Source organism: Ranitomeya variabilis, chromosome 4 (genome assembly GCF_051348905.1).
Source record: "Ranitomeya variabilis isolate aRanVar5 chromosome 4, aRanVar5.hap1, whole genome shotgun sequence".
Classification (NCBI taxonomy): Eukaryota; Metazoa; Chordata; class Amphibia; order Anura; family Dendrobatidae; genus Ranitomeya; species Ranitomeya variabilis.
In genome coordinates this window covers 623,774,037-623,798,087 of record NC_135235.1, presented here as the reverse complement: position 1 = coordinate 623,798,087, position 24,051 = coordinate 623,774,037, and the positions used below count along the sequence as shown (strand labels likewise).

The following is a 24,051-nucleotide window of genomic DNA, read 5'->3' as shown; positions in this document are numbered from 1 at the left end:
GGATTTTCTTCAAGCCCCTAGTGGGTGGAGTTAAAATAGATAAGGGGAGTTGCCTGCAAATTCCTTTTAAGCTGGAGTTACACTAAACGACTTACCAACGATCACGACCAGCGATACGACCTGGCCGTGATCGTTGGTAAGTCGTTGTGTGGTCGCTGGGGAGCTGTGACACAGACAGCTCTCTCCAGCGACCAACGATCAGGGGAACGACTTCGGCATCGTTGAAACTGTCTTCAACGATGCCAAAGTCCCCCTGCAGCACCCGGGTAACCAGGGTAAACATCGGGTTACTAAGTGCAGGGCCGCGCTTAGTAACCCGATATTTACCCTGGTTACCATTGTAAAAGTAAAGAAAAAAAAAACACTACATACTCACATTCTGATGTCTGTCACGTCCCCCGTCGGCGTCCACAGGGTTAAAACTGCTTTCGGCAGGAGCCTTGTTAATGCACGCGCTGCTGCTCAGAGCTTCCCTGCACTGAATGTGTCAGCGCCGGCAGTAACAGCAGTGACGTCACCGCTGTGCTCTGCTTTAAGGGAAGCTCTCGGCAGCAGCGCGTGCATTAGCAGCGCTCCTGCCGAAAGCAGTTTTAACCCTGTGGACGCCGGGGGACGTGACAGACATCAGAATGTGAGTATGTACGGTTTTTGTTTTTTTTACTTTTACAATGGTAACCAGGGTAAATATCGGGTTACTAAGCACGGCCCTGCGCTTAGCAACCCAATACTTATCCTGGTTACAAGTGAACACATCGCTGGATCAGCGTCACACACGCCAATCCAGCGATGACAGCGGGTGATCAGCGACCAAAAAATGGTCCTGATCATTCCCATCAACCAACGATCTCCCAGCAGGGGCCTGATCATTGGTCACTGTCACACATAACGAGATCGTTAGCGGGATCGTTGCTAAGTCACCAAAAGCGTGACGTTGCAACGATATCGTTAACGATATCGTTGTGTGACCCAGCCGTTACAGTGATGGGTCACTTTCAAAGGGCAGCATGGTGGCGTAGTGGTTAGCACAGCAGCCTTGCAGCGCTGGAGTCCTGGGTTCTAATCCCACCTTGGACAACATCTGCAAAGAGTTTGTATGTTCTCTCCGTGTTTCCTCCGGGCACTCTGGTTTCCTCCCACACTCCAAAGACTGATAGGGAATTTAGATTGTGAGCCCCATCGGGGGACAGCGATGATATGTGCAAACTGTAAAGCGCTGCGGAATATGTTGGCGCTATATAAAAATAAAGATTACTATTATTCACACGTACGTTTTTTTTTTCTCTGGGTTGCCTGGATTTCTAGCCTCAGAAGTGGCTGAAGGTAAAATACATGATAAATCATGGTGATAAAGCGGGACGGCTGGACATAGACTGACACTTTTGGTGTGTCCGATACGTCTACATCTGCATCGTATTTATTTTAATCTCTTTAAGCTGAGCAATTTGTTAGACCCATCTGTAATCAATTTGGTTCTGTTTTATGCCGGTTGGTTTATTTTTATGGCACACGACTCCTGCTGTACAGACCAGACACCACCAGGCTCTGACCAGTTGTGTTTAGGTATAGATTCTCCTTTTGTGGTGAACTGCTCTAAACCACAGGAATGCTAGTCTTGGGATGGGGGAATAATCTGTCCGGTTCCCTGGTGCAGTTTCACAGATCTTATTCTGGAACGACAGTCATATTAGGCACCATGCAAAACTTTTATCTAGGTATGTGCTCCATGCGTCGATCAGCGATGTCCACCACGGGCAACGTATAATTGGTTGCTTTAGGTCTATGCATACAGCAATTTGGTCATGAACATGACCTCTATATTTGTTCCCTCTGCGCTCCTGTGATCATGTGTATCTTGAGAATTTGGCCATGGTCTTCATTTGGTTCCCAGGCTGTTGAAGGACCATTAACCTTCATCCATCATCAGTCAATGCAACGATGCGTCCATTCCCCTAATTACCTGGCAACCCATTAAACGTCTTCAGCCTAGGTTGGAAGCACTTAAAAGATTTCTATGGCTCTTGTTCACATGTCCAGTTGTCGTCCATCTGCATCGGATCCAGTATTAAAAAAATTAAAAACTGAATCCATCACACACTTTGGTTTCCTTGTTGTACCCATTTTTATTCCACTTGCAACGTAGAAGTCTCTGCTCACCTGTAGTGTTCGTGTCCATGAGTTGTAATTCTTGTAGAAAAGTTGAGGTTATCCTAAGTAGCTTAATTAATCATATATCCTGTCAATATGCCATACATGTCTGACTGTTGGGACTCGCATCTATCTCAAGATCAGAACCTTGATGGACCGGGTCGCATATATGCAGAGCTCTCCTTTAATTTCTTTGGGAGCTCCAAAAATTGCTGAGTAATCACAGCTAGCTCTTTTTTTTATGATGGGGCCTCCTTTTCAGGGGAAGTACCACTCCTGCAGGGAAACCCCCATCTGTTGGAGATCTCCTTGGTTTTGTTTTACTGCTTAAACATTGCTCTTTATTTTTGGTAGTCTTCTGCCCTTGACAAGAAGCTTTATCTTCAAAATCTGGATGTACACTGTTGACCTCTGCAAGAGACCTTTTTTTTAGAAGACCAGTATTCATGTAGAATTTTTGATAACAGGTTTTATAGAACTCCTATTCATAATGTCCATGTTCTTTGAAAGGACTGCCCAGCTAGAAGACCATTCTGCAGTTTTTGATGGTCATCCCAAATTCAACTAAAAATAATCCCATTATATTGACTCCACTATTGGAATAATCTTGACTTGCAGCTAGACATTCTACTAAAACTACTTAGGATGGCATTATTACACCCAACACGTCTCCTCCTTTATCAGGTGGCGTGGTCATGTCAGTGACCATCTACAAACCATGTGGAAGACCTTGAGATGTTTGATGGCTCAACCAGATCCAGTTGGACAAGTATTTCTAAAGATTCTAAGTGAATGCCATCGCCCAGGCAACTTCATCCATTTGTCTCGTTCTGAGTGATGAGACTTCTCTGGTGTGCGGTTAATAAGAAGGACGTGCCTTTAGCCACGATCGGGTTAAACTCAATTACATTAACTTAATTCATATGACCGACATGTGCCTGATGTTACTCGCAACAAACCGGATGGAACAGGTGCAGAACAAGGAATCCTGGATACCAGATATCTAAGACAGTAACCTCGCCCGCCATCCCATGCACACAATACTTAGGCCTACTGCATTACCATATTAACTGCTTGCGTCTGTATGTTCCCATATGTCAGAGCAATAAGCAAAGCTATATATATCAAAAAATGATGAAAGTGGCGCTGGTGATATAGGGTATATGGTTACCTGCAGCGAAAAAGAAACACAACCACCACCAGATTGTGGAAAACAAGTATAAAAACGTATAAAATAATTTTTCGCGCTGGTACACTTTATTGAGTGACAACCAAATTGCCAGGAAGCAAAGCTCACTCGTAATATAGGACATCAGGTTATACTTAGCAGAACAAGTGCAAAGAAATACAAGAAAAAGAGATGTTCATAGGTAACTAATTAGCTAATTGATATTTCCTAGAAGTCGGAGAGATTATGTACTGGATAATTACTTTTGATGGTTCCATCATAAACAATAATTTGGTTTTTGCCTGCCACCAGCTTTTCTCCGGCTGCCCCATAAAGAACATATGGCGCGGGTCCATGATTTCAGTAGCACGTTTCAGAGCCCTGTTCTGGATTTGGCAGCTGTCACACACCCACAGATTAGAGGGTTAGCACCACTCCTAACTACGGAAAAACTCTTTAATGCAATTTTAGATGGATCCGTCACCAGGTCAGAAGTGGCCAGTTTTGCTTTAGCGCTGCTCCCCTGACTAACCATTGTTAGGGTGTTTTTTTTATTTTTTTAAATCTGCCATATTGTTTGAGGTCTGAGCTTTTTTTATTTAGTGCTAATAGTTGAAGTGCTTGTGAAGAGGGTGTGGCTCACAGGCTCCTCAGGGGCGTTGCTTTTGGCTGCTCTGCAAGACTACCGGTGAGCCAGGCCCATTTGGCAAAATTCCTTAAAATTTAGCACAGAATAGGAAAGCTCACATCTTTGGAACAGTATGGGAGATTTTCTAAAACAAAAAAACTACGTGGGAGAGCGCAAGAAAAAAAAAAAAGTAAAAACTGTCCACTTTTGACTGCCGACAGGTTTTCATTATGCTTTATGGCTCACACTTCTCACACCTTCCATGGCCGCCGCCATCCTTGGAGCTGAGACTCCCGTAGTGCTCCTGTCACCATGGCTGGAGAAGATAATGATGGTGAACCTGTGTCAGAGCACCTCGTAATCACTGCAGATTGGAGATTCATATTGCATGAAGTTTGCGTCACCCAGTCTGGATTTAATTTGGGCCCTTGTGACCAATCTGGATCAAGGAGATCAGATTAATCAGGAATTCCCTGTTCTTGGAAAGTGACATCGTCCAGACGTCCAGCATCAGACACCTCCAGGCAGTATGATCTCACTTAAGACTTAAAAGGGCTGTCCACTTCTTAAATATTGATGGCCTAAATTGTCAACTATATCAGATGTCCGGCACTGCCACCGATCAGCTGTTAGCAGTAGTGACCGGATAGGAAGAGTGCCGTTCACTGTGTAGTGGCCGTTCCCTGCTACTGCAGCTCTGCTTTTATTGTAAAGGGGTGTGTGAAAATAACTTAATGTAATTTTTTTTTTGTTTGCTCCCATGAGGCATCACTTCCAACCAGGATTGTCCTATCTCCTCCTTGGTGGCGTGTAAGGAGCTGGGATGCGTACAAGTGCGTGTGTGCTTTACATGGCCCAGGTTCCTTGGTGGCCTCCTAGCTATGTCACCCGCAGAGTTAGCAGCCTGCTTTACCCTTGTGTTGAGGATTGCCTGTGCCCGTCTGGGAACAGCTGTGGGAACGCTCACTGTTGTTTAGAGACAACTGTCTTGCCGCTGCCTTTATGTGCCGAGCTCTTAATAGAGAAGTGATTTACTGGAGTGTTTAAACACATCATCCACCGGTTAGTGTATAATGGCTTTATTATGGTGGTATGGCGGCCGTGACATATCCCAGATGTTAGATGTCTTCTATTGGAGTCTTGTTCTCTGTTCCGGATCTGGCATTAATGGGGCTAATCACAGACTCTAGAGCTGAAAAGGCTTCTCCATCTTTTATCACCATTTTACAGCTCACATTACTTATACTATGTTGTACTGCAGAGCTGCACTCAATATTCTGCTGGTGCAGTCACTGTGTACATACATTACTGATCCTGAGTTACATCCTGTATTATACTCCAGAGCTGCACTCACTATTCTGCTGGTGCAGTCACTGTGTACATTCAGTACATTACTGATCCTGTACTGATCCTGAGTTACATCCTGTATTATATTCCAGAGCTGCTCTCTCTATTCTGCTGGTGCAGTCACTGTGTACATACATTACTTATCCTGTACTGATCCTGAGTTACATCCTGTATTATACCCCAGAGCTGCACTCACTATTCTGCTGGAGGAGTCACGCTGTACATACATTACATTACTGATCCTGAGTTACATCCTGTATTATACTCCAGAACTGCACTCACTATTCTGCTGGTGCAGTCACTGTGTACATACATTACATTACTTATCCTGTACTGGTCCTGAGTTACATCCTGTATTATACCCCAGAGCTGCACTCACTATTCTGCTGGTGCAGTCACTGTGTACATACATTACATTACTGATCCTGTACTGATCCTGAGTTACATCCTGTATTATACTCCAGAGCTGCACTCGCTATTCTGCTGGTGCTGTCACTGTGTGCATACATTACTGATCCTGAGTTACATCCTGTATTATACTCCAGAGCTGCACTCCCTATTCTGCTGGTGCTGTCACTGTGTACATTCAGTACATTACTGATCCTGTACTGATCCTGAGTTACATCCTGTATTATACTCCAGAGCTGCACTCACTATTCTGCTGGTGCGGTCACTGTGTACATACATTACATTACTGATCCTGAGTTACATCCTGTATTATACTCCAGAGCTGCACTCACTATTTTGCTGGTGCAGTCACTGTGTACATATATTACTTATCCTGTACTGGTCCTGAGTTACATCCTGTATTATACCCCAGAGCTGCACTCACTATTCTGCTGGTGGAGTTGCTGCCCTGATCCCGAGTATTATCTTTAATATCTTCTCGTTGGCCTGCGCTTCTGTTTTTGCAGGACTATACAGTCATCGTACAGGCTGAATGCCATCACTGGACTTGCCTTCAGTTTGTGGCCACATTTGTGATGTCAGTGGCGCCTTTTCGTAGTCCCCTTATAATATAGATCCTTCTGCTCAGTGAGACCACTGTATCAGGACTGTGATGCTATATTACTAGGCAGATTCTTTCCGTGGATCGCACAGACATTTGGACATACGGGGCTGCTGGAGTGTGAGCTGCCATAACTAGACTAACACGTGGTCTGCGCGGTGACAGCCTGGGGGGTGGTCAGCTTGTTTCCTGTAATTCCTGATATAGATGCTCCCGGCTGGTGCTGGGAACATTTAGCCATGACTGGGCCATAAGGAGCGTGCAAGGCCCCAGCCGTTACCTCTGTCTGGTGTCGGCCGGGTCTAGCAGTGATGACAGATGTTGTACACAGGCAGAGAGCAGAAGGAGCTCGGTGTGGTGACTGATGCGTGGCTTTTATTGTGGCCGGTGTGCTGTCTGATGCGTGGCTTGTAGTGTGGCCGGTGTGGTGTCTGATGTGTGGTTTGTAGTGTGGCCGGAGTGGTGACTGGCGTGACTCGTAGCGTGGCCGGAGTGGTGTCTGGCATGGCTTGTAGTGAGGCCGAAGTGGTGTCTGATGCCTGGCTTGTAGTGTGGCCGGTGGGTGTCTGATGTGTGGCCGGAGTGGTGACTGGCGTGACTTGTAGTGTGGCCGGAGTGGTGGCTGGTAGTGAGGCCGGTGTGGTGTCTGATGCGTGGCTTGTAGTGTGGCCGGTGTGGTGTCTGATGTGTGGCTTGTAGTGTGACCAGTGTGGTGTCTGATGCGTGGCTTGTAGTGTTGCTGGTGTGGTGTCTGATGTGTGGCTTGTAGTGTGACCAGTGTGGTGTCTGATGTGTGGCTTGTAGTGTGGCTGGTGTGTGGCTTGTAGTGTGGCCAGTGTGGTGTCTGATGTGTGGCTTGTAGTGTGGCCGGAGTGGTGACTGGCGTGACTTGCAGTGTGGCTGGAGTGGTGGCTGGTAGTGAGGCCGGTGTGGTGTCTGATGCGTGGCTGGCTTGTGATGTCTGATGCGTGGCTTGTAGTGTGGCCGGAGTGGTGACTGGCGTGGCTTGTAGTGTTGCCGGTGTGGTGTCTGGTGCGTGGCTTGTAGTGTTGCCGGTGTGGTGTCTGATGCGTGGCTTGTAGTGTGACCAGTGTGGTGTCTGATGCATGGCTTGTAGTGTGGCTGGTGTGTGGCTTGTAGTGTGGCCAGTGTGGTGTCTGATGTGTGGCCGGAGTGGTGTCTGGAGTGGCTTGTAGTGAGGCCGGTGTGGTGTCTGATGCTTGGCTTGTAGTGTGGCCGGAGTGGTGACTGGCGTGGCTTGTAGTGTGGCCGGTTTGGTGTCTGATGTGTGGCTTGTAGTGTGGCTGGTGTGGTGTCTGATGTGTGGCTTGTAGTGTGGCTGGTGTGGTGTCTGATGTGTGGCTTGTAGTGTGGCTGGTGTGGTGTCTGATGTGTGGCTTGTAGTGTGGCCGGAGTGGTGACTGGCGTGACTTGTAGATTGGCCGGAGTGGTGTCTGGCGTGGCTTGTAGTGTGGCCGGTGTGGTGTCTGATGCGTGGCTTGTAGTGTGGCCGGTGTGGTGTCTGATGCGTGGCTTGTAGTGTGGCCGGAGTGGTGACTGGCGTGGCTTGTGGCCCGTAGGGTGTCTGATGTGTGGCTTGTAGTGTGGCCGGTGTAGTGTCTGATGATGTGTGGCTGACATGAGATGTGGGCATTAGAAGTAGCGTCCGCCTCTAATAAGCTGCAGCCTCTGCCTGGGCATCGGGTGGTGGCCCAGCTGCCCACATCACTCTCCCAGTATGTAGGTCCAGGCTCCCCTCTGCCTCCTGTGTCCGCATGCTGTAATGGGGGGGGGGGGGGGGGGGTTCTTATCAAGTTCTGGGGTCCGGTGCCCACTGTGTCCCTGCATTCGCAGTGAGTTTTCTCGTCTCCTCTCTGCGGGACGTCAGTAAATCTGCAGCCGCCTCTTATCCTTGGCGTTTGCTTACAATAAGACGTGTCTGTTTGGCGCTGAGTGTCGGGAGCACATGCAGTAGCGGTGACATCAGACCGTGGAGATTAATGGCCGGATAAACAGTCGGTGGATACTGTCTGGTGTAATAATGTGCAGAGAATGACTGCCATAAATCATCATCATAATCGTGTCATTAGCTTGTACGTAAAACATGGCAGACATCCACGGAGTGGAGAGGAAGCCACGTAACCCTTCTACACAGGGGCCGCACATATTGCCCCATTTTCTGCCCCTGCTGTTCATTGGGGGCTTATAGAATCTAGATTTTGAGTTTTAATCTGTATTTTGCAATGTTTTTCAGTATGTCTGCTTGCTGTCGGTGAATAGGAACATTACAGTATATACTTCCATCTTGGTTCAGGGCTTGTTACAATCCCACTGATGTAAGGAGGAGCTGGCACAGACCAGGGTGTATCCGGCCCCTGGAAGCAAGCAGACATCTTTAAACACAGGGAGGATTTGGAGCCCAAGGAAAATTGCAGAATCTTACCTACATTACGGGGGTGGACTCCACAGCCCTCATTATACATAACATTTCTTCAGTTTACATGCAGAAAGTAAACCCCCTTCTTGAGATGCGCACAGCAGCAGAGTTGTTACAATGTATCAGAGCCTTCCACAGAGTCTGGATTGGGATGTTCACATTCACTGACAGCAAGCAGTGGTCTTGGAGACGTTGAGAATAAGGGACGTGAAGTGTTAATTAAATCACAGTACTGCTATTTACAGGGGCAGACCCTTCAGCGAGGCGATAATGGATGGGTCCTCAGTTCTGTAGAGGTGGAGAACCAACCCCCTGTAAACTACTAAAAAACCTTGTTAGATGCGTATTTTAATTTATTTATTGTTACCTTTTTATCTTTCAGATCGTGAGGACCAGTCGATACTTTGCACGTAAGTAAATTCCTCTAACTCACTCGCTCCCCATGTTTGTTCTATCCGGGGGCAGGTACCACGGGAAATCAGGGAGCTGGATGGGATCTTGCAAAAGAAAACAGCCGTATACAATACACGTGCAGGAAAGTGGCAGATAATGGAGACAATAGCCTTGCCGCTGCCCCTGACAAGATCCCTTTAAGAAGCCTTCCCAACTGTGGACTCTGATGACATGCCGGGAGATAGGTTTATGCTGGATTTCCCCTTTAAGTATGGCAGCTCCCCGCCCGGCAGCACTGCTGTCAGCTGACACTTGTCTGCTGTTGGAAGTAATGGAGTGTTCCCCTCTCCAGCTCCGGCCTCCCCTCCGCAGACACATGGTCTGTCATCACTACAAGTAATCTTTTGTTTCACTGCTAGGCTTTTATAGTCCGTATGTTTCCTGCAAGTGCCGATGGTTTTGGGGCTTTTTTTTTTACCATGATTTGTAGATCTGCAGCCGCAAAGCAAACCATTTTTTAGGGTCTTTAGTTGTCAGAATATTCCATTACAAACCGTCCTATAGGGGTAACTGACTACGGACACCCTGACCAATGTGGGACTTAGTGCAGGAGACGTAATGAAACATACCAGCAGAATAGCGAGTGCAGCTCTGGAGTATAATACAGGATGTAACTCAGGATCAGTAATGTACTGTATGTACACAGTGACTGCACCAGCACAATAGTGAGTACAGCTCTGGAGTATAATACAGGATGTAACTCAGGGTCAGTACAGTAATGTAATGTATGTACACAGTGATTCCACCAGCAGAATAGTGAGTGTAGCTCTGGAGTATAATACAGGATGTAACTCAGGATCAGTACAGGATAAGTAATGTATGTACACAGTGACTGCACCAGCAGAATAGTGAGTGTAGCTCTGGAGTATAATACAGGATGGAACTCAGGATCAGTACAGGATAAGTAATGTAATGTATGTACACAGTGATTGCACCAGCAGAATAGTGAGGGCAGCTCTGGAGTATAATGCAGGATCAGTACAGGATAAGTAATATAATGTATGTACACAGTGATTCCAGCAGCAGAATAGTGAGTGTAGCTCTGGAGTATAATACAGGATGTAACTCAGGATCAGTAGAGGATAAGTAATGTAATGTATGTACACAGTGACTGCACCAGCAGAATAGTGAGTACAGCTCTGGAGTATAATACAGAATGTAACTCAGGGTCAGTACAGTATCAGTAATGTAATGTATGTACACAGTGACTGCACCAGCAGAATAGTGAGTACAGCTCTGGAGTATAATACAGGATGTAACTCGGGATCAGTACAGGATAAGTAATGTAATGAATGTACACAGTGACTGCACCAGCAGAATAGTGAGTGCAGCTCTGGAGTATAATACAGGATGTAGATCCAGATCAGGAGTGGTTGTAATGCCGTTCTCTCTGTACCTCAGTATTAGGCAGTACAATCTTCGTCATCGGTGTGCGGCTTTCTTTTACCACCCTTCTGGACGTTTCTTCCCTCAGGGCTTAGGGTGCAGGAGTCTGTGCAACGTCATGTGAGCACCGGTGTCTGTCTTCAGCGAACCTTCTGGCCTGACAGGACGGAGCAGATGTGGACCATGTTATGCCATGTGCGTTGCCCACATTCCGGGCTGGCCAGGGTCTCACCTTAGCAGCTGCCTGGATAAAGTTCATCATCTTCCCCCAAGATGAATTTCATCCCAGTAATAAAATCAGTGACTTCATTATTTCAGTATTTCTTTGCCCAGGAATCTCCCCCTGGTTGATGTATGGGCCGCTGGTGCTCACATTTTCTACCTTTTTAGTACCAAGGTGTCAGTCCAAGTTTCTGCAACCAAGTCCTGCCTTAAAAGGAGGGGGGTATCCTCCCTGCCGGGCATGGGAGGTGTGAGCCAGTAGGCCGTCTGATAGTATTTTATTGCAATATCTGCCAAAGATGACTGTATTGTTAACTTCTTTGCTGTCAAGCGGCATCATCCTCCCGCTGCCATCAGACCATCGTTGCGGAGATCACATGCTGATCGTGCGTTACACTCTAGTCACAGCCAGAGCTGAATTTCCGTTGGTCTCCTGTTGACTCCCGGCAAGCAGGGCCTCACAACACCAGGGTATAATGAAAAGCCAGTGTTGCAAACAGAATTACGATTACAGCTCTGGTTGTAGTTGAAGAATGAGGTGTAACTGTAAGACGGCAAAAGTAATTGAAAAGTTTCTTGTGATGGTCTTCGCTCATCAGACCCTAAAATCCTAAATATCTTGAATATCAAATGCCATTAGGACAGTCTATTGTTCCCTGGTGTCTGCTGTTTCAGGTTGGTGAGAGAATGATTAGTGTCCATCAGTGGGAAGATCTGATCATTGCCTGCGGTCAGAACTTCTATGTGCCAAATATTGGCCTCTCATTATTCCCCCCCGCCACCGGCTGTGGATTTTCCATGGCCACGAAAGTGAAGTATAGGCTACAATAGCCGAGTTAATGTGTAATGTTTCTGGGTCGGTGGGTTTCATTGGCCTTTTGGGTAAGTTGCAATTTCTTTCTGTTTCCTTAGAGGAGAATCTGGAGCCGGGAAGACTGAAAATACCAAGAAGGTCATCCAGTACCTGGCGCACGTGGCATCTTCACACAAAGGAAAGAAGGACCATACGATTCCTGTGAGTGCCCAGGACCAGAACTGTAGTAGTCTGAACTCAAGCATTGCCCCTCACCAGTGGGGCTCCTCACAATCCGTGCTATTGTCATGCCCTGTCGATTAGGGCTGGGCATAGACATGTTAGATCCATTCCTAGATGTCATATCTGTGAAATAGACGCACCTTTCTCTATCGGAGAGGGAAAACCAACGCATCAGATCCTACTCATCTTCTGGGACTAGAGCCAAGTGGGCACAGGTTACTTCATAGCTGACCTAGATTGACCAGGCTGGCACAATTTCATGGGTGGTGGTGAGAATGAGAAGGACCACTGGTGAGTAGGACATTTAGGCTCAGGACTGGGTTGAGTTTTTGATTCTTTTCCCTGCCTTGCTCGGTGGTTGGCATTGACCATTGTGTATATTCCACGAGTCATGTTTTTGGAGTGGTCTTGGCACTGCCGCCCGTCAATTAACTGCCTTGTTACTAACTTGTTTTTATTTGTTTGCTGTAACAGACGGAATCCCCTAAACCCATCAAACATCAGGCAAGTGGATTTCCTCCTCGTCCCGTCTCCCCCCTTTCTTGTCCTTTTTTTATTTTCCTTCCATTTTGTCTCATGCAGGCGACCAATTTCTTGGAGTCAGTTATCCTCTCCTGAATTGGCTGCCTGCATCTTAAGGGGGTGACTGGTGGCATATCTTCCCCCGTCTTCTCTATCCTCACCCACCTCTCTCTCTCTGTACCTACGAGGACGTTTCCAGCTTCATATATCTCACTTCTAGCATCATTAGCTCCGTAACCATTCCGTTCTCGGTGCTCACATCATCCTAAAACTCTTGGGTGCCCACTCCTGACCTGGGCAGGTGTTGGCCAGATCTGTTCCACCTTTGCCATAGACTGTGAGAACAGGGTGACAACTCCCTCTGGAAGCCATATTGCGCTTTTAGGAGGTTGTCACATGGAAGGAAAGTTTGCATTTTACTTTTGACCGCACCTGCCACCCTTACCCTTCGATCATGGTGGGAGGAGGGGGGTTTCCTCTCGAAAGCCTTAATGTATTACTCTAATCCCTGTGTTGAATTTGGTGTGCTGCATAAATCATAACCATTAACGTATTTTTTTTCCCCCACTGTCATTTTGTAAAACTACAGAGTGGATCCTTGTTGTATGTGAGTAGCATGTAGCTCTCCCCTCACCCGACACTTACCCGCCACCCGATTTTTTTATTTCTCATGCTCTTTTCACTCCTCCCCTCACCCCCATCCCTGCCCGACCTCATATCCCGCTATCATTTCACCTCCGTCCTCGCTCTGCATGCCACGCTCTGCCTTTCTCCTGTCTAACTTCACCTTTCCCAACATTTTTCTAACTTTTCTCCCCCTCCCCCGACTGGTTGGTAAATCCTGAGGTCTAGGGTTTTGCTTGCTTTCTGTCACTAACCTGCTCAAAAAAATTGCTGCAAAATGTGTAATGTTGCTCCCCCTGTTATTAATGGTCTATTCCAAAATGGCCACTTGCACCTGTAGGGTAAGAACTGGCGCAGTTCCTCCAGGGAGAAGGGGTAGGTGAACTTTACAGCACCAGCAGAATAGTGAGTGCAGCTCTGGAGTATAATACAGGATGTAACTCCGGATCAGTACAGGATAAGTAATGTAATGTATGTACACAGTGACTGTACCAGCAGAATAGTGAGTGCAGCTCTGGAGTATAATACAGTATGTAAGTAAGGATCAGTACAGGATAAGTAATGTAATGTATGTACACAGTGACTGCACCAGCAGAATAGTGAGGGCAGCTCTGGAGTATAATGCAGGATGTAACTCCGGATCAGTACAGGATAAGTAATGTAATGTATGTATACAGTGACTGCACCAGCAGAACAGTGAGTGCAGCTCTGGAGTATAATACAGGATGTAACTCAGGATCAGTACAGGATAAGTAATGTATGTACATAGTTGACTGCACCAGCAGAATAATGAGTGCAGCTCTGGAGTATAATACAGGATGTAACTCAGGATCAGTACAGGATAAGTAATGTAATGTATGTACACAGTGACTGCACCAGCAGAATAGTGAGTGCAGCTCTGGAGTATAATACAGGATGTAACTCAGGATCAGTACCGGATCAGTAATGTAATGTATGTACACAGTGACTGCACCAGCAGAATAGTGAGTGCAGCTCTGGAGTATAATACAGGATGTAACTCAGGATCAGTACCGGATCAGTAGTGTAATGTATGTACACAGTTGACTGCACCAGCAGAATAGTGAGTGCAGCTCTGGAGTATAATACAGGATGTAACTCAGGATCAGTACAGGATCAGTAATGTAATGTATGTACACAGTGACTGCACCAGCAGAATAGCGAGTGCAGCTCTGGAGTATAATACAGGATGTAACTCAGGATCAGTACCGGATCAGTAATGTAATGTATGTACACAGTGACTGCACCAGCAGAATAGTGAGTGCAGCTCTGGAGTATAATACAGGATGTAACTCAGGATCAGTACCGGATCAGTAATGTAATGTATGTCCACAGTGACTGCACCAGCAGAATAGTGAGTGCAGCTCAGGGCTATGATACAGCAGGGATCAGTAACATGTACACAGTGATACAATAGCTTTGTGTAGATTAACACTATATGTAACCTGTAAAGTGAGGATCAGGACACTATAGCAGCTTTTTCCTCTTCGCTCCCCTCCCCCTCGGACATTAAGCTCTCAGGGTGGTGTTTTTGCAGTCGCCCCCTCAGTACTAAGGCTCTGCAGGGTTCTTCCTCTGCAGCTTGAGACTCCAATAACCTTCCCATAATTCCCAGGGCTCACCTGCAGGCTTGATAACAGCTATTGTTATGTACAAAGGCTTCTGGCCCCAGGTGATCTGCTGGGGCGGGTGTGAGGGTACAATATGGTTGATTTCTCGTTCATTTATGTGTCGTGCTTCTCCCGTGTTCTGCGCTGTCTCGCTTACACAGAGGTATTGTGGTGGGGGAGGACAGGCGCTGCAGCCCTGTGGTGATGGCTCGTTAATCGTGACTGAGGTTTTGTATGGGGGAGGGGGCCGGGAATCAGCAATGGGAATAACTCACCTTGCTGCTATTCCTGGTCAGTTTATTTTTTTCTGTTTCAGAGAAAGCATGCCAGTGCCATGATTGTCACCAAGCTTTTCTAGACTCCTGAATTACAGTTTCACTTAGTAATACAGGAATACAGAATCGAGGATGTAGATTTGGATGCCATGTTATGGATGATTTGGTAGTGGCCATTCCAGATAGTCCCCTCAAAGATCTGCAGATAATTACAACTGCTGTGGTGACCATAGTAAGAAGAAAATCTCGAAAAAAATATACCGTAACCCTAAATCAAAAGGCTGAAACACTGAAGTTAAATGATAAAATTCTGGCTACCTCCACCACCTCCAGAGGGCGATCTGGAGCGAACTGAAGACTGAGTCATTATTTAGGTGCAGACCTCCCTCTAGTGGCAACTTCAGGGAACTAAATCAAAATATTGATGTAGAAAATAATGTCTGATACTTATTCTTGCTTTTCTGAAGCCCCCTGATCTTTGCAAGTTCCCATGATGCCTATGTCTATGTATAAACATGTGATTTAATTTGTTTTCTTTCTAGGGGGAATTAGAGCGCCAGCTGCTGCAAGCCAACCCCATCCTAGAGTCTTTCGGGAATGCCAAGACTGTCAAGAACGACAACTCATCCCGCTTTGTACGTGGCCGGGGTTTTGGGTCATGGCAGGCCGTACATACAGCTCTCATGTCGAGGAGCCTTCCTGATTGACACTTGGCCTGATGGGGCCGCTGCTTTTGCTTTGCTAGTGATGAAGGCCCGTGATTCTGTGGTGTAAAGCTCTTGCAGAATCTTAGTCCGGGCAGTGTCCGGTTCCTTCTAGGTAATCCTTCCCGCAGAGACTCCCTTGTCCTGACGCCACCTGCTTACATGACAGCGCTGCCTGTCTGAAATGAAAGCCTAATGTGCAAGGCAGGGTTGTGAGCCCCCTCATCCGCTGACCCCCGTCTTCATTGATGAGTCTGAGGAATTGTGATGACTACTGATATGTCTTCAACAAACTAAAAGGGGTAATCCGAAACCACATACTTCCACATCGGAAGGTGAGCGTGGCCGGTGACCGTATATCTGCCCCGTTTGCCTCCGGATGCGGGAGTGTGCGCTGTTGGATCGCCCCTTTTAATCATCAGGAGGGATTTTGATTTTAATTTGTGTCCTTCTCCCCCTTTTCTCCAGGGCAAATTCATCCGGATAAACTTTGATGTGACCGGTTACATCGTAGGTGCCAATATCGAGACATGTATCCTTTTCCTTCACTCTCGCCTGGCCTTGCTGCCCCTTGAAATGCCGAGAGTCGATTACAGCGAGTTTATGGCGTCCGTTACACACACAACTATGGCTCTTCGCTGAGAACTTCCTAAAATAGTCACTCGCCCCCATGATGTGACTGGAGCAAGGAGAGGGAGTTTTCCTCGTCTACTACAGACCCCCTTAAATGCCACCGATGGTCACCACTCCACCTTTGTTGTTCATAGTTTAATCTTGTCACCTGTTATTGGGGTGTTCACACTAACCATGAGCTTGTCGGCATGCTTGCTGATGGTTTCCTGGTAGAAGCAGAAGGTTTTTGGTCACACATTCATCAGATCAGACTGAAGCAGTGGACTCCTACTGTGCTTTCCCCTGTGAGAGTTTCACCTCATTTACAGGAGCACTGCCCCCCCAAATGTCATCGGATAAGGGATCGTGCGAGGCCGGAATCTCGTGTGCTCCTTATCTCGTGTTACCGCCAGGATTCAGTGTTTATATGTTATGCCACAGGCTGTTATTAGTAGGGACACCGTGGTGGGAACACGAGCCAACCTGTGGCATTTCTCAGCAAAAAATCTCTCTACAGCAGGGAAATTAAATCCCATTCCTCGGATTCCTCTCAGCGCCAAGTTTAAGATGAAATTCAGCTTTCCTTAATTAAAACCAGTGCACTTCTCCCCGGTGCGGGTTTAACACTATGCTGGGCTGGAGATGAGAAGGGGCGAGACAGGTATTTACCTGATCTATGGATGGCTATAGCTGCCGCCGTGTGGGCTGGAGTAATATTTAGCACTAACTCGGGCCCAAAGTATCAAACCCAGCTGCCTCTGGACCTCGGTCGCTGTGCGGCCGCCGGTCGGTTTGGGGGGCGGGTGGCTGCATCTGATTTTTGTGGCTGCGTCCGCTGGTTGGCCTTGGGGGTGGGGGCTGCGTCCGCTGGTTGGCCTTGGGGGTGAGGCTGCGTCCGCCGTTCGGCCATAAAGGGGGCTATGTCTACCGGTCGGCCATAAGGGGTTGCGTCAACCGGTCGTCCGCATTGCAGAAAGCCACTAAACGGGTGCATCCAAATCAGTAAAACATGGCTGCCTTCTTCCACGCCACCTGTAATTTTTAAAGCTGATGGAGTAGACTTCTGTCACCCGGATTGGGACATTGGACAATCCTACCGGTTGTGTCAGGATCTCCCAGAAATCACCTGCTTTTCACGTGGTAAACTCCTTGACGCCAGTCCTCCAGACTTGCTTGAAAAGTCTCGAGCCATCCGACAGGCCAAGGACGAGAGGACCTTCCATATCTTCTACCAGCTGCTTGCAGGATCGGGGGAACACCTGAAGTGTAAGTCTTCATCACTGGCGCAGATGGAGCAGACTTTGGTGGCAATCACCAACCCTTTGACCTTCTCTCTGACCGTAGCGGATCTGCTGCTGGAGGGCTTCAACAACTACAGATTTGTCTCTAATGGCTATGTACCAATTCCCGGGCAGCAGGACAAGGACAACTTTCAGGAGACCATGGAGGCCATGCACATCATGGGCTTCTCTCATGATGAGATACTGTGTAAGTAAGATCTGATATTCTTCAATCAGGGCATGCTGAGAGTTTATGGTCTCCACGACTGAAGAGCCATAGGTTGGAGACTGTTGGCCCAGGGAATAAATTGGTTGTATATCTTGTCTCACCCCCATATTTCCTGTCTCCTCTCCTCGCTCAGCGATGCTCAAGGTCGTGTCTGCGGTTCTTCAGTTCGGAAACATCGTCTTCAAGAAGGAGAGGAACACAGATCAGGCGTCCATGCCGGAGAACACAGGTTTGTGGAGTCTGCACTAGCAATATTCAAGAGCAGATCGTTGGTTGTTGGGGTCTGACACATCTCATTGAGCAGACCCCACTGTGTGTGATGCAAAGGGGTGAAAAATTAGGTGCAAGTGGGTATGCCCACTCATCGCAATTTTCTTAACACCTTCCATGCCTATGTGCCCATGACAACACTTCCTGCTCACTGCTCAACACTCCACGCAAATCATCTTTCTGCCTGTGCTTTGGAAATTGCTTATTAAAGCTGCATCCTGATACGTTTCAATGATAACCCCCAGCTGCCATGTAGTGTCATAGGGAACGCCAGGTCCAGCACTTCATATTTTTCGTATTATCCCTAACGGCACCTCAGCGTTGATTATTCACGGTTTGCATAATTCCTCCCTGACCATAATTTGCATCTAATCAGTCTCCAGAAGTTGTGGGGATGGAGGCTGAAGGTACGTAGCGTGTTCTTGGTGTTTATTTTCATTGGGTCCGGACTGTGGAGAAAGGAGCAGAGGCCAAGAATCTGCAGTCAAACCCCGAGGGATGTGTGTGAGCCAAAGAAAATCGCTCGCTGGACCCTCTAACCTATTGTTTCCCCCGGTACAGGAATTTATTATAAGCCTGGGTCCAGCAGCCGTGTTGTCACAGATCTCTCCGCAGCAGACAGCGACCACCCTAATCAATAAAACGCCCTTCTAGGTCCCATTGATCAGTTTTAAGCAGTTCTACTGTGGTGAAACTACAACTACCAGCATGTTGTATTTTTTTTCATATTATCCTGGGTGCATCTGATAATCCAGCACTGTAGCCCATCCGGATCTCTCAACCCGATGCAGATGCCCGCCTCCGACTTGTACTCATTCCACTCTTGCATAGGTCCACCTTCATTTCTGGTGTGCTGGAAAGACAGTAATTTAATATCGGTTACTTCAGGCCTGCGCTATGCATGATTTCCCCAGAGACTTTCCTTTCCAAGCACATAGCAAACTCGGAAGTCACAGAACTTTCTGATCTTGCTCAGATCCGAGCTGAAACAAGCTGACGTCTTCAAAGTCTACTTGTTGATGCAAGTGGAGGTTTTGAGAAGTTTGCTGTCAGGATAAATTTTTGTTAGGACATCGCCATTTGCCAAGTACAAAGGGTTAAACTGGGACAATTTTTTTCAGTATCTGCAAAAAATTAAGGAGGGCTCCATAATACATATAACTTGTACCCTTCTGAGCCTCATGTGAACCATTTCACAGAGCCAAGATAGGCTGGTTGCTCAATCCTTACTGACTAGAGATAAGTTTGTCCACTGACCCTTTAACACCTCTAAGGGGCTGCACATAAAATAAGTGGCGCCATACTTGCACATACCTGTACCACTCTCTGCCTCATCACATCCTTCCTGCAGAGCCAAAATAGGCCGGTGACCGATTTCCTTTTAATATTGACTTTTAGGTAACAGGGTGTTAACTGACTCATAATTTACACCTTGTTAAGGGGCTGTACATAAAATAATGGGAGGCTCCTTAATGCACATATGTGCGCCTCTCAGCCTCATCTCAACCATTCTGCAGAGCCAAGATAGGCTGGTGACACTTCCTTATATTATTGACTTATTAAAACCAGAATGTCAACTGACCCCCTCAATGCACACTTTAAGGGGGAGGTTTGTGAGTGCAGTTGCCCCATAGTTGTGCAGGTACCCTCCCCCAGGAATCCTGTCCAGTAATATTTATCTATTTAGATAATCAGCCCAAATTTGTGAAAAACTTCGGGAAAGTCCTGCACAGGTCCAATCCCAGTCCTTAATACAGCACATAAGGAACTGCTACATAGGGTCAGTTTTAGAAGTGGTTCATAGAATGAATAGGGACCACATAACGCATATATTTGTGTCCAAAACTCCTTTTAGCCATTTTGCAGAGTCAAGATAGGCTGCCTGCTCATTCCTTATTGGTGTTTAGGTAAGTCTGTCATCTGACCCTTCAATTGATTCCTTTAAGGGGTTGCACATAAAATAAGTGGCTCCAAACCGCACATATCTGTAACACTTTCAGCCTCATAGCACCCGTTCTACAAAGCCAAAATAGGCTGGTGACGCACTTCCTTTTAATATTGACTTTTAAGTAACAGGATGTTAACTGACTCCTAATTTAAACCTTTGAGTTGCTGTACATAAAATAAGGGGCTCCTTAATGCACATTTATGGGCCTCTCTCAGCCTCATCTCAACCATTCTGCAGAGTCAAGATAGGCTGGTGACACAGTGCCTTACAGTATTGATTCATTGCTAGCATGTCAGCTAATTATTGACTCTTTTGGGAGACAGTGAGCATAACTGTGCCCCCAAAAAACTCTATACCGGAAGCCTTTACCATTAATACTTACCTTTTAGCGATGTGGCTCCTCTTCACCAAAAAGTTGCAGAGTGGTCAAATCCAAAATGTTAAGTTATACTGATATGCAAATTGCCTCTTCTGAGGAAAAGAGGACTTAAACTCTACAGCGCCACCTATTGGAAGTAGCGATCCTACAAGTCACAATCAACCCTTTAACGAGTCTTGCAATATGACTTAGGATAAAAGCCAAATCAGTATCTCAATTCGCAGACACGGTGTTTCGGGCTGTTGGCCCTCGTCAGTGCGAAGCATGAGAACTGATTTGGCTAGGTGAGAGGCTCTGGACATGGGGTCTAAGGGGTATCGTTTCTCCTTATGGAGAGTGACATACCATCTCTGGCTTGTCAAGGTAAGGAGGCTTATTTGCCGTACAATGCTCCTCTGGGAATTTAAATATGCAAATTGCCTCTTCTGAGAAAAAGAGGACTTAAACTCTACAGCGCCACCTATTGGAAGTTATACTGAGACATTTTAGAAAGAGCTGCACATAGAGTGGACAGACCTGACATTTCTCAGATATTTGTACTCCTGTGACCCTGATCTCAGCCATTCTGCAAAGCCAAGATAGGCTGGTGACACACTTGTAGGTGACATAACATCAGAGAGATTTGGAGCCAGTTTTTGGATGTCGTCACAATACATGCAGTAACCAAGTTCAAGCCCTTGTTAGAGCAGCGTCAGCAGATATGGGCCAGATCTTTTCTTGTAGGCTATTAGTAAGCCGATAGCGAGGGGCCGATCGTCAGCAGCTGACAGCGATTTACCTCTGAAGCCCCCCAACACGTCCCCTTAGTGCCGGACGTTTTCTGCCTGCGGGGGTTACGGGAAGGTGAGCTACGTGTTTGACATAGACCAGGTGCATCATCCTGCCTTCTCTTCCCAGCCGCGCAGAAACTCTGCCATCTGCTGGGCATGAACGTCATGGAGTTCACCCGAGCGATCCTCACTCCTCGCATCAAAGTGGGCCGGGACTATGTACAGAAGGCACAGACAAAGGAGCAGGTGAGCCTAGGCCAACATGGGCATGATGCCAGCAGAGGAGGCTATGAATTGGGCACTGCTGCTGTGTATGTAACCTCCAATAATCCTGTACCTGAGGTTCGATCCGGGCATCTCAGAAGTTCTAAAAATGATTGTGGAGGAATGTTTGTTGTAAGTGTAAGCTGAAATAACCTATCATAGTAATATGAAATTTCACTGCCTCCAGCCACCACCAGGGGGAGCTTCCTGCATGTTTAGCCTAACGAAGCTGTATAGATTCGTATGCAGTGAGCTCTCCCTGGTGGCCACTGCAGGTAGTGAGTATTTTTTTTATTTATGCCCTTATGAATATGAAGCGTCATATTAGATGAAGTCCGATGTTATAGATTATAATCAAAGCTGGAGGGACGTGCTAATACAGACCGGAGCTAGATAGCAGTGATGACTGTTTTATTCTCCATTTCAGGCGGACTTTGCCATAGAAGCTTTGGCCAAGGCGACCTACGAGCGACTCTTCCGCTGGCTAGTCCATCGGATCAACAAAGCCTTGGACCGAACCAAGCGCCAAGGAGCCTCCTTCATCGGCATCCTGGACATCGCCGGCTTTGAGATCTTTGAGGTTTGGTTTTTGAGACCAGAATCTATAGAAATAAGAACAAATGCTGGGAGTTGTAGCACCACAGATTCCAGGTTATCAGTCCAGACAGTCATCTTATTAGTGAAGACCTTTTCCTAAATTCTAAACTCAAAGAGTTCGCCTTTAATTTTGCGTCTGCACCACTAAATCTTGGTCCCGAGGTGGGTCATCTGTTAGTGATTTATGCCAATAGGACTCACGTGTCCTCAGTGCTGGGTTATTTTATAATTCGATGCGTTATATCGCCTATAATCCAATAAACTGCAGAACATGAAGCTCCGTTATCAGCTGGATATTACATGCAGGTCCTTATATAATCTACTTGTAAATTTGCAAGGATATTTCCTTATCAAGTAGCTTGACCTGTGCTCTGGTCACTTCCAGAGCTGCGTTCTCGTACTATAAAATCGTATACATCCCCCTGCTGGCAGAGTGTCTGTACTGCACGTAACCTGAATCCAGTGCGGTATATAGGATCTTGGCTGCGCTTATAGGGGGGCTTGTTACCTGCAGAATCTTGGGTTCTGTTAATGGCACCACTCACTTTTTTCCCCTTCCGTTTTCAGCTGAACTCTTTCGAGCAGCTCTGCATCAATTACACCAACGAGAAGCTGCAGCAGCTCTTCAACCACACCATGTTCATCCTGGAGCAGGAGGAGTACCAGCGCGAGGGCATCGAGTGGAACTTTATAGACTTCGGCCTGGACTTGCAGCCCTGCATTGACCTCATCGAGAGGCCGGTAAGTCCTGCAGACTCTACTGCCTGGATTATGGCGTTTATATCAGATAATTTGATGCTATTTACGGGATGAACATACTCCACTAATCCACCTATAATCATGGTGTCTCCACCCTCGTTAGTAGGGATCCTGCACCATAGAAGTTGATGGTGAACCCAAGCAGTCGCGCTTAAAGCTGATTTAATTTTTTATGCCATCTGGTGGCAAAATGTAGAACTGCACCACACACATAGTATTCTGTTTGTTTTTTTTAATGCATTGACATCGCTTTCTGTCCCTATCAGGGCTCACAATCTAAACAAGTTATTCTACCTCTAGAATCCTGTTTTTGTCATGTACCTGCATGGCCGCCCCTCAGTCTATGACCTCTGATTTCATGTATACGTGTTCTCCGCAGGCTAACCCTCCTGGGGTCCTGGCTCTGCTGGATGAAGAATGCTGGTTCCCCAAAGCCACAGATAAGACTTTTGTGGACAAACTGGTCCAGGAACAAGGCACCCACTCCAAATTCCAAAAGCCACGGCAACTGAAGGACAAGGCCGACTTCTGCATCATCCATTACGCTGGCAGAGTGAGTCCTTTTACTGCACTGTGGTGATTGTACCGTGCGGACATTGAATCCAAGCCATGTGCATACGGGGCTGTTTCCCAGTCACGGGATAATCGATGAGTGCATGGGACCCCAATAATCGCTGTATACGTCCGTCTTTCTCAGATCCACAGGCTTTAACTGGAGCAGCTCCATACATGTGACCGTTGACCTATTTCGTTGGAGGACACTAGACCCCCATTTTTGTTCCCTACGTCTATAACATGTGCACATTGATCCACCTTCTGTTTCCCATTGACCAAGCGCTCTCTCTCTCCACAGGTGGATTATAAAGCAGATGAATGGCTCATGAAGAACATGGATCCCCTGAACGACAACGTGGCCACGCTGCTTCACCAGTCCACGGACAAGTTTGTGGCCGAGCTTTGGAAGGACGGTACGTCTCCCCTGTGGTTGCTGTATAAGCTCCTGATACTCCTCCACATACATTCAGTGATTATTTTCTTCTAGAGACAGAGAATGTCCAGAGAGCCTGTCAGATAGTCCAACGTTGACCCCTTAACTCGCTGATTGCATCGGTTCCTTTTCTGCTTTTCTTAAGAGGTTTTCAAAGTCTCCATTGCTGTCAGTGAATGGAAATGCTCTTACTTACCTTCAGATAAGACTCTTCAGCTACAAAGCTGCTTATCTTTTCATCTCCTCCTAGTGAGTCACAAAGATCTGATCAGGTGATCACCTTCTGAAAATGAAGAATACTTCCATTCACTGACAGCAAGAAGAGATAAAAGGTTCTGCAGCACCACTCACTTCGGCTTTGGGTGGGAGGT

General features: G+C 46.9%; 1 protein-coding gene across 4 annotated transcripts in view; it reads left to right on the top strand.

Annotated features, from left to right (window-relative positions):
• MYH10 (myosin heavy chain 10) overlaps nucleotides 1-24,051 on the top strand; it is a 147,397-nt gene that overhangs the window by 102,355 nt on the left and 20,991 nt on the right. For 2 of the 4 annotated variants that reach the window (XM_077253530.1, XM_077253529.1), the window contains exons 4-17: nucleotides 9,117-9,144; nucleotides 11,708-11,810; nucleotides 12,306-12,335; nucleotides 12,943-12,960; nucleotides 15,423-15,515; nucleotides 16,053-16,116; nucleotides 17,364-17,462; nucleotides 17,541-17,684; nucleotides 17,839-17,934; nucleotides 21,200-21,318; nucleotides 21,764-21,916; nucleotides 22,501-22,674; nucleotides 23,072-23,245; nucleotides 23,546-23,660. In XM_077253530.1, coding sequence (XP_077109645.1) covers nucleotides 9,117-9,144; nucleotides 11,708-11,810; nucleotides 12,306-12,335; nucleotides 12,943-12,960; nucleotides 15,423-15,515; nucleotides 16,053-16,116; nucleotides 17,364-17,462; nucleotides 17,541-17,684; nucleotides 17,839-17,934; nucleotides 21,200-21,318; nucleotides 21,764-21,916; nucleotides 22,501-22,674; nucleotides 23,072-23,245; nucleotides 23,546-23,660 — 1,410 coding nt within the window. The remainder of the gene's footprint in view (nucleotides 1-9,116; nucleotides 9,145-11,707; nucleotides 11,811-12,305; nucleotides 12,336-12,942; nucleotides 12,961-15,422; nucleotides 15,516-16,052; nucleotides 16,117-17,363; nucleotides 17,463-17,540; nucleotides 17,685-17,838; nucleotides 17,935-21,199; nucleotides 21,319-21,763; nucleotides 21,917-22,500; nucleotides 22,675-23,071; nucleotides 23,246-23,545; nucleotides 23,661-24,051) is intronic. The other 2 variants (XM_077253531.1, XM_077253532.1) reach the window with 2 other exon arrangements.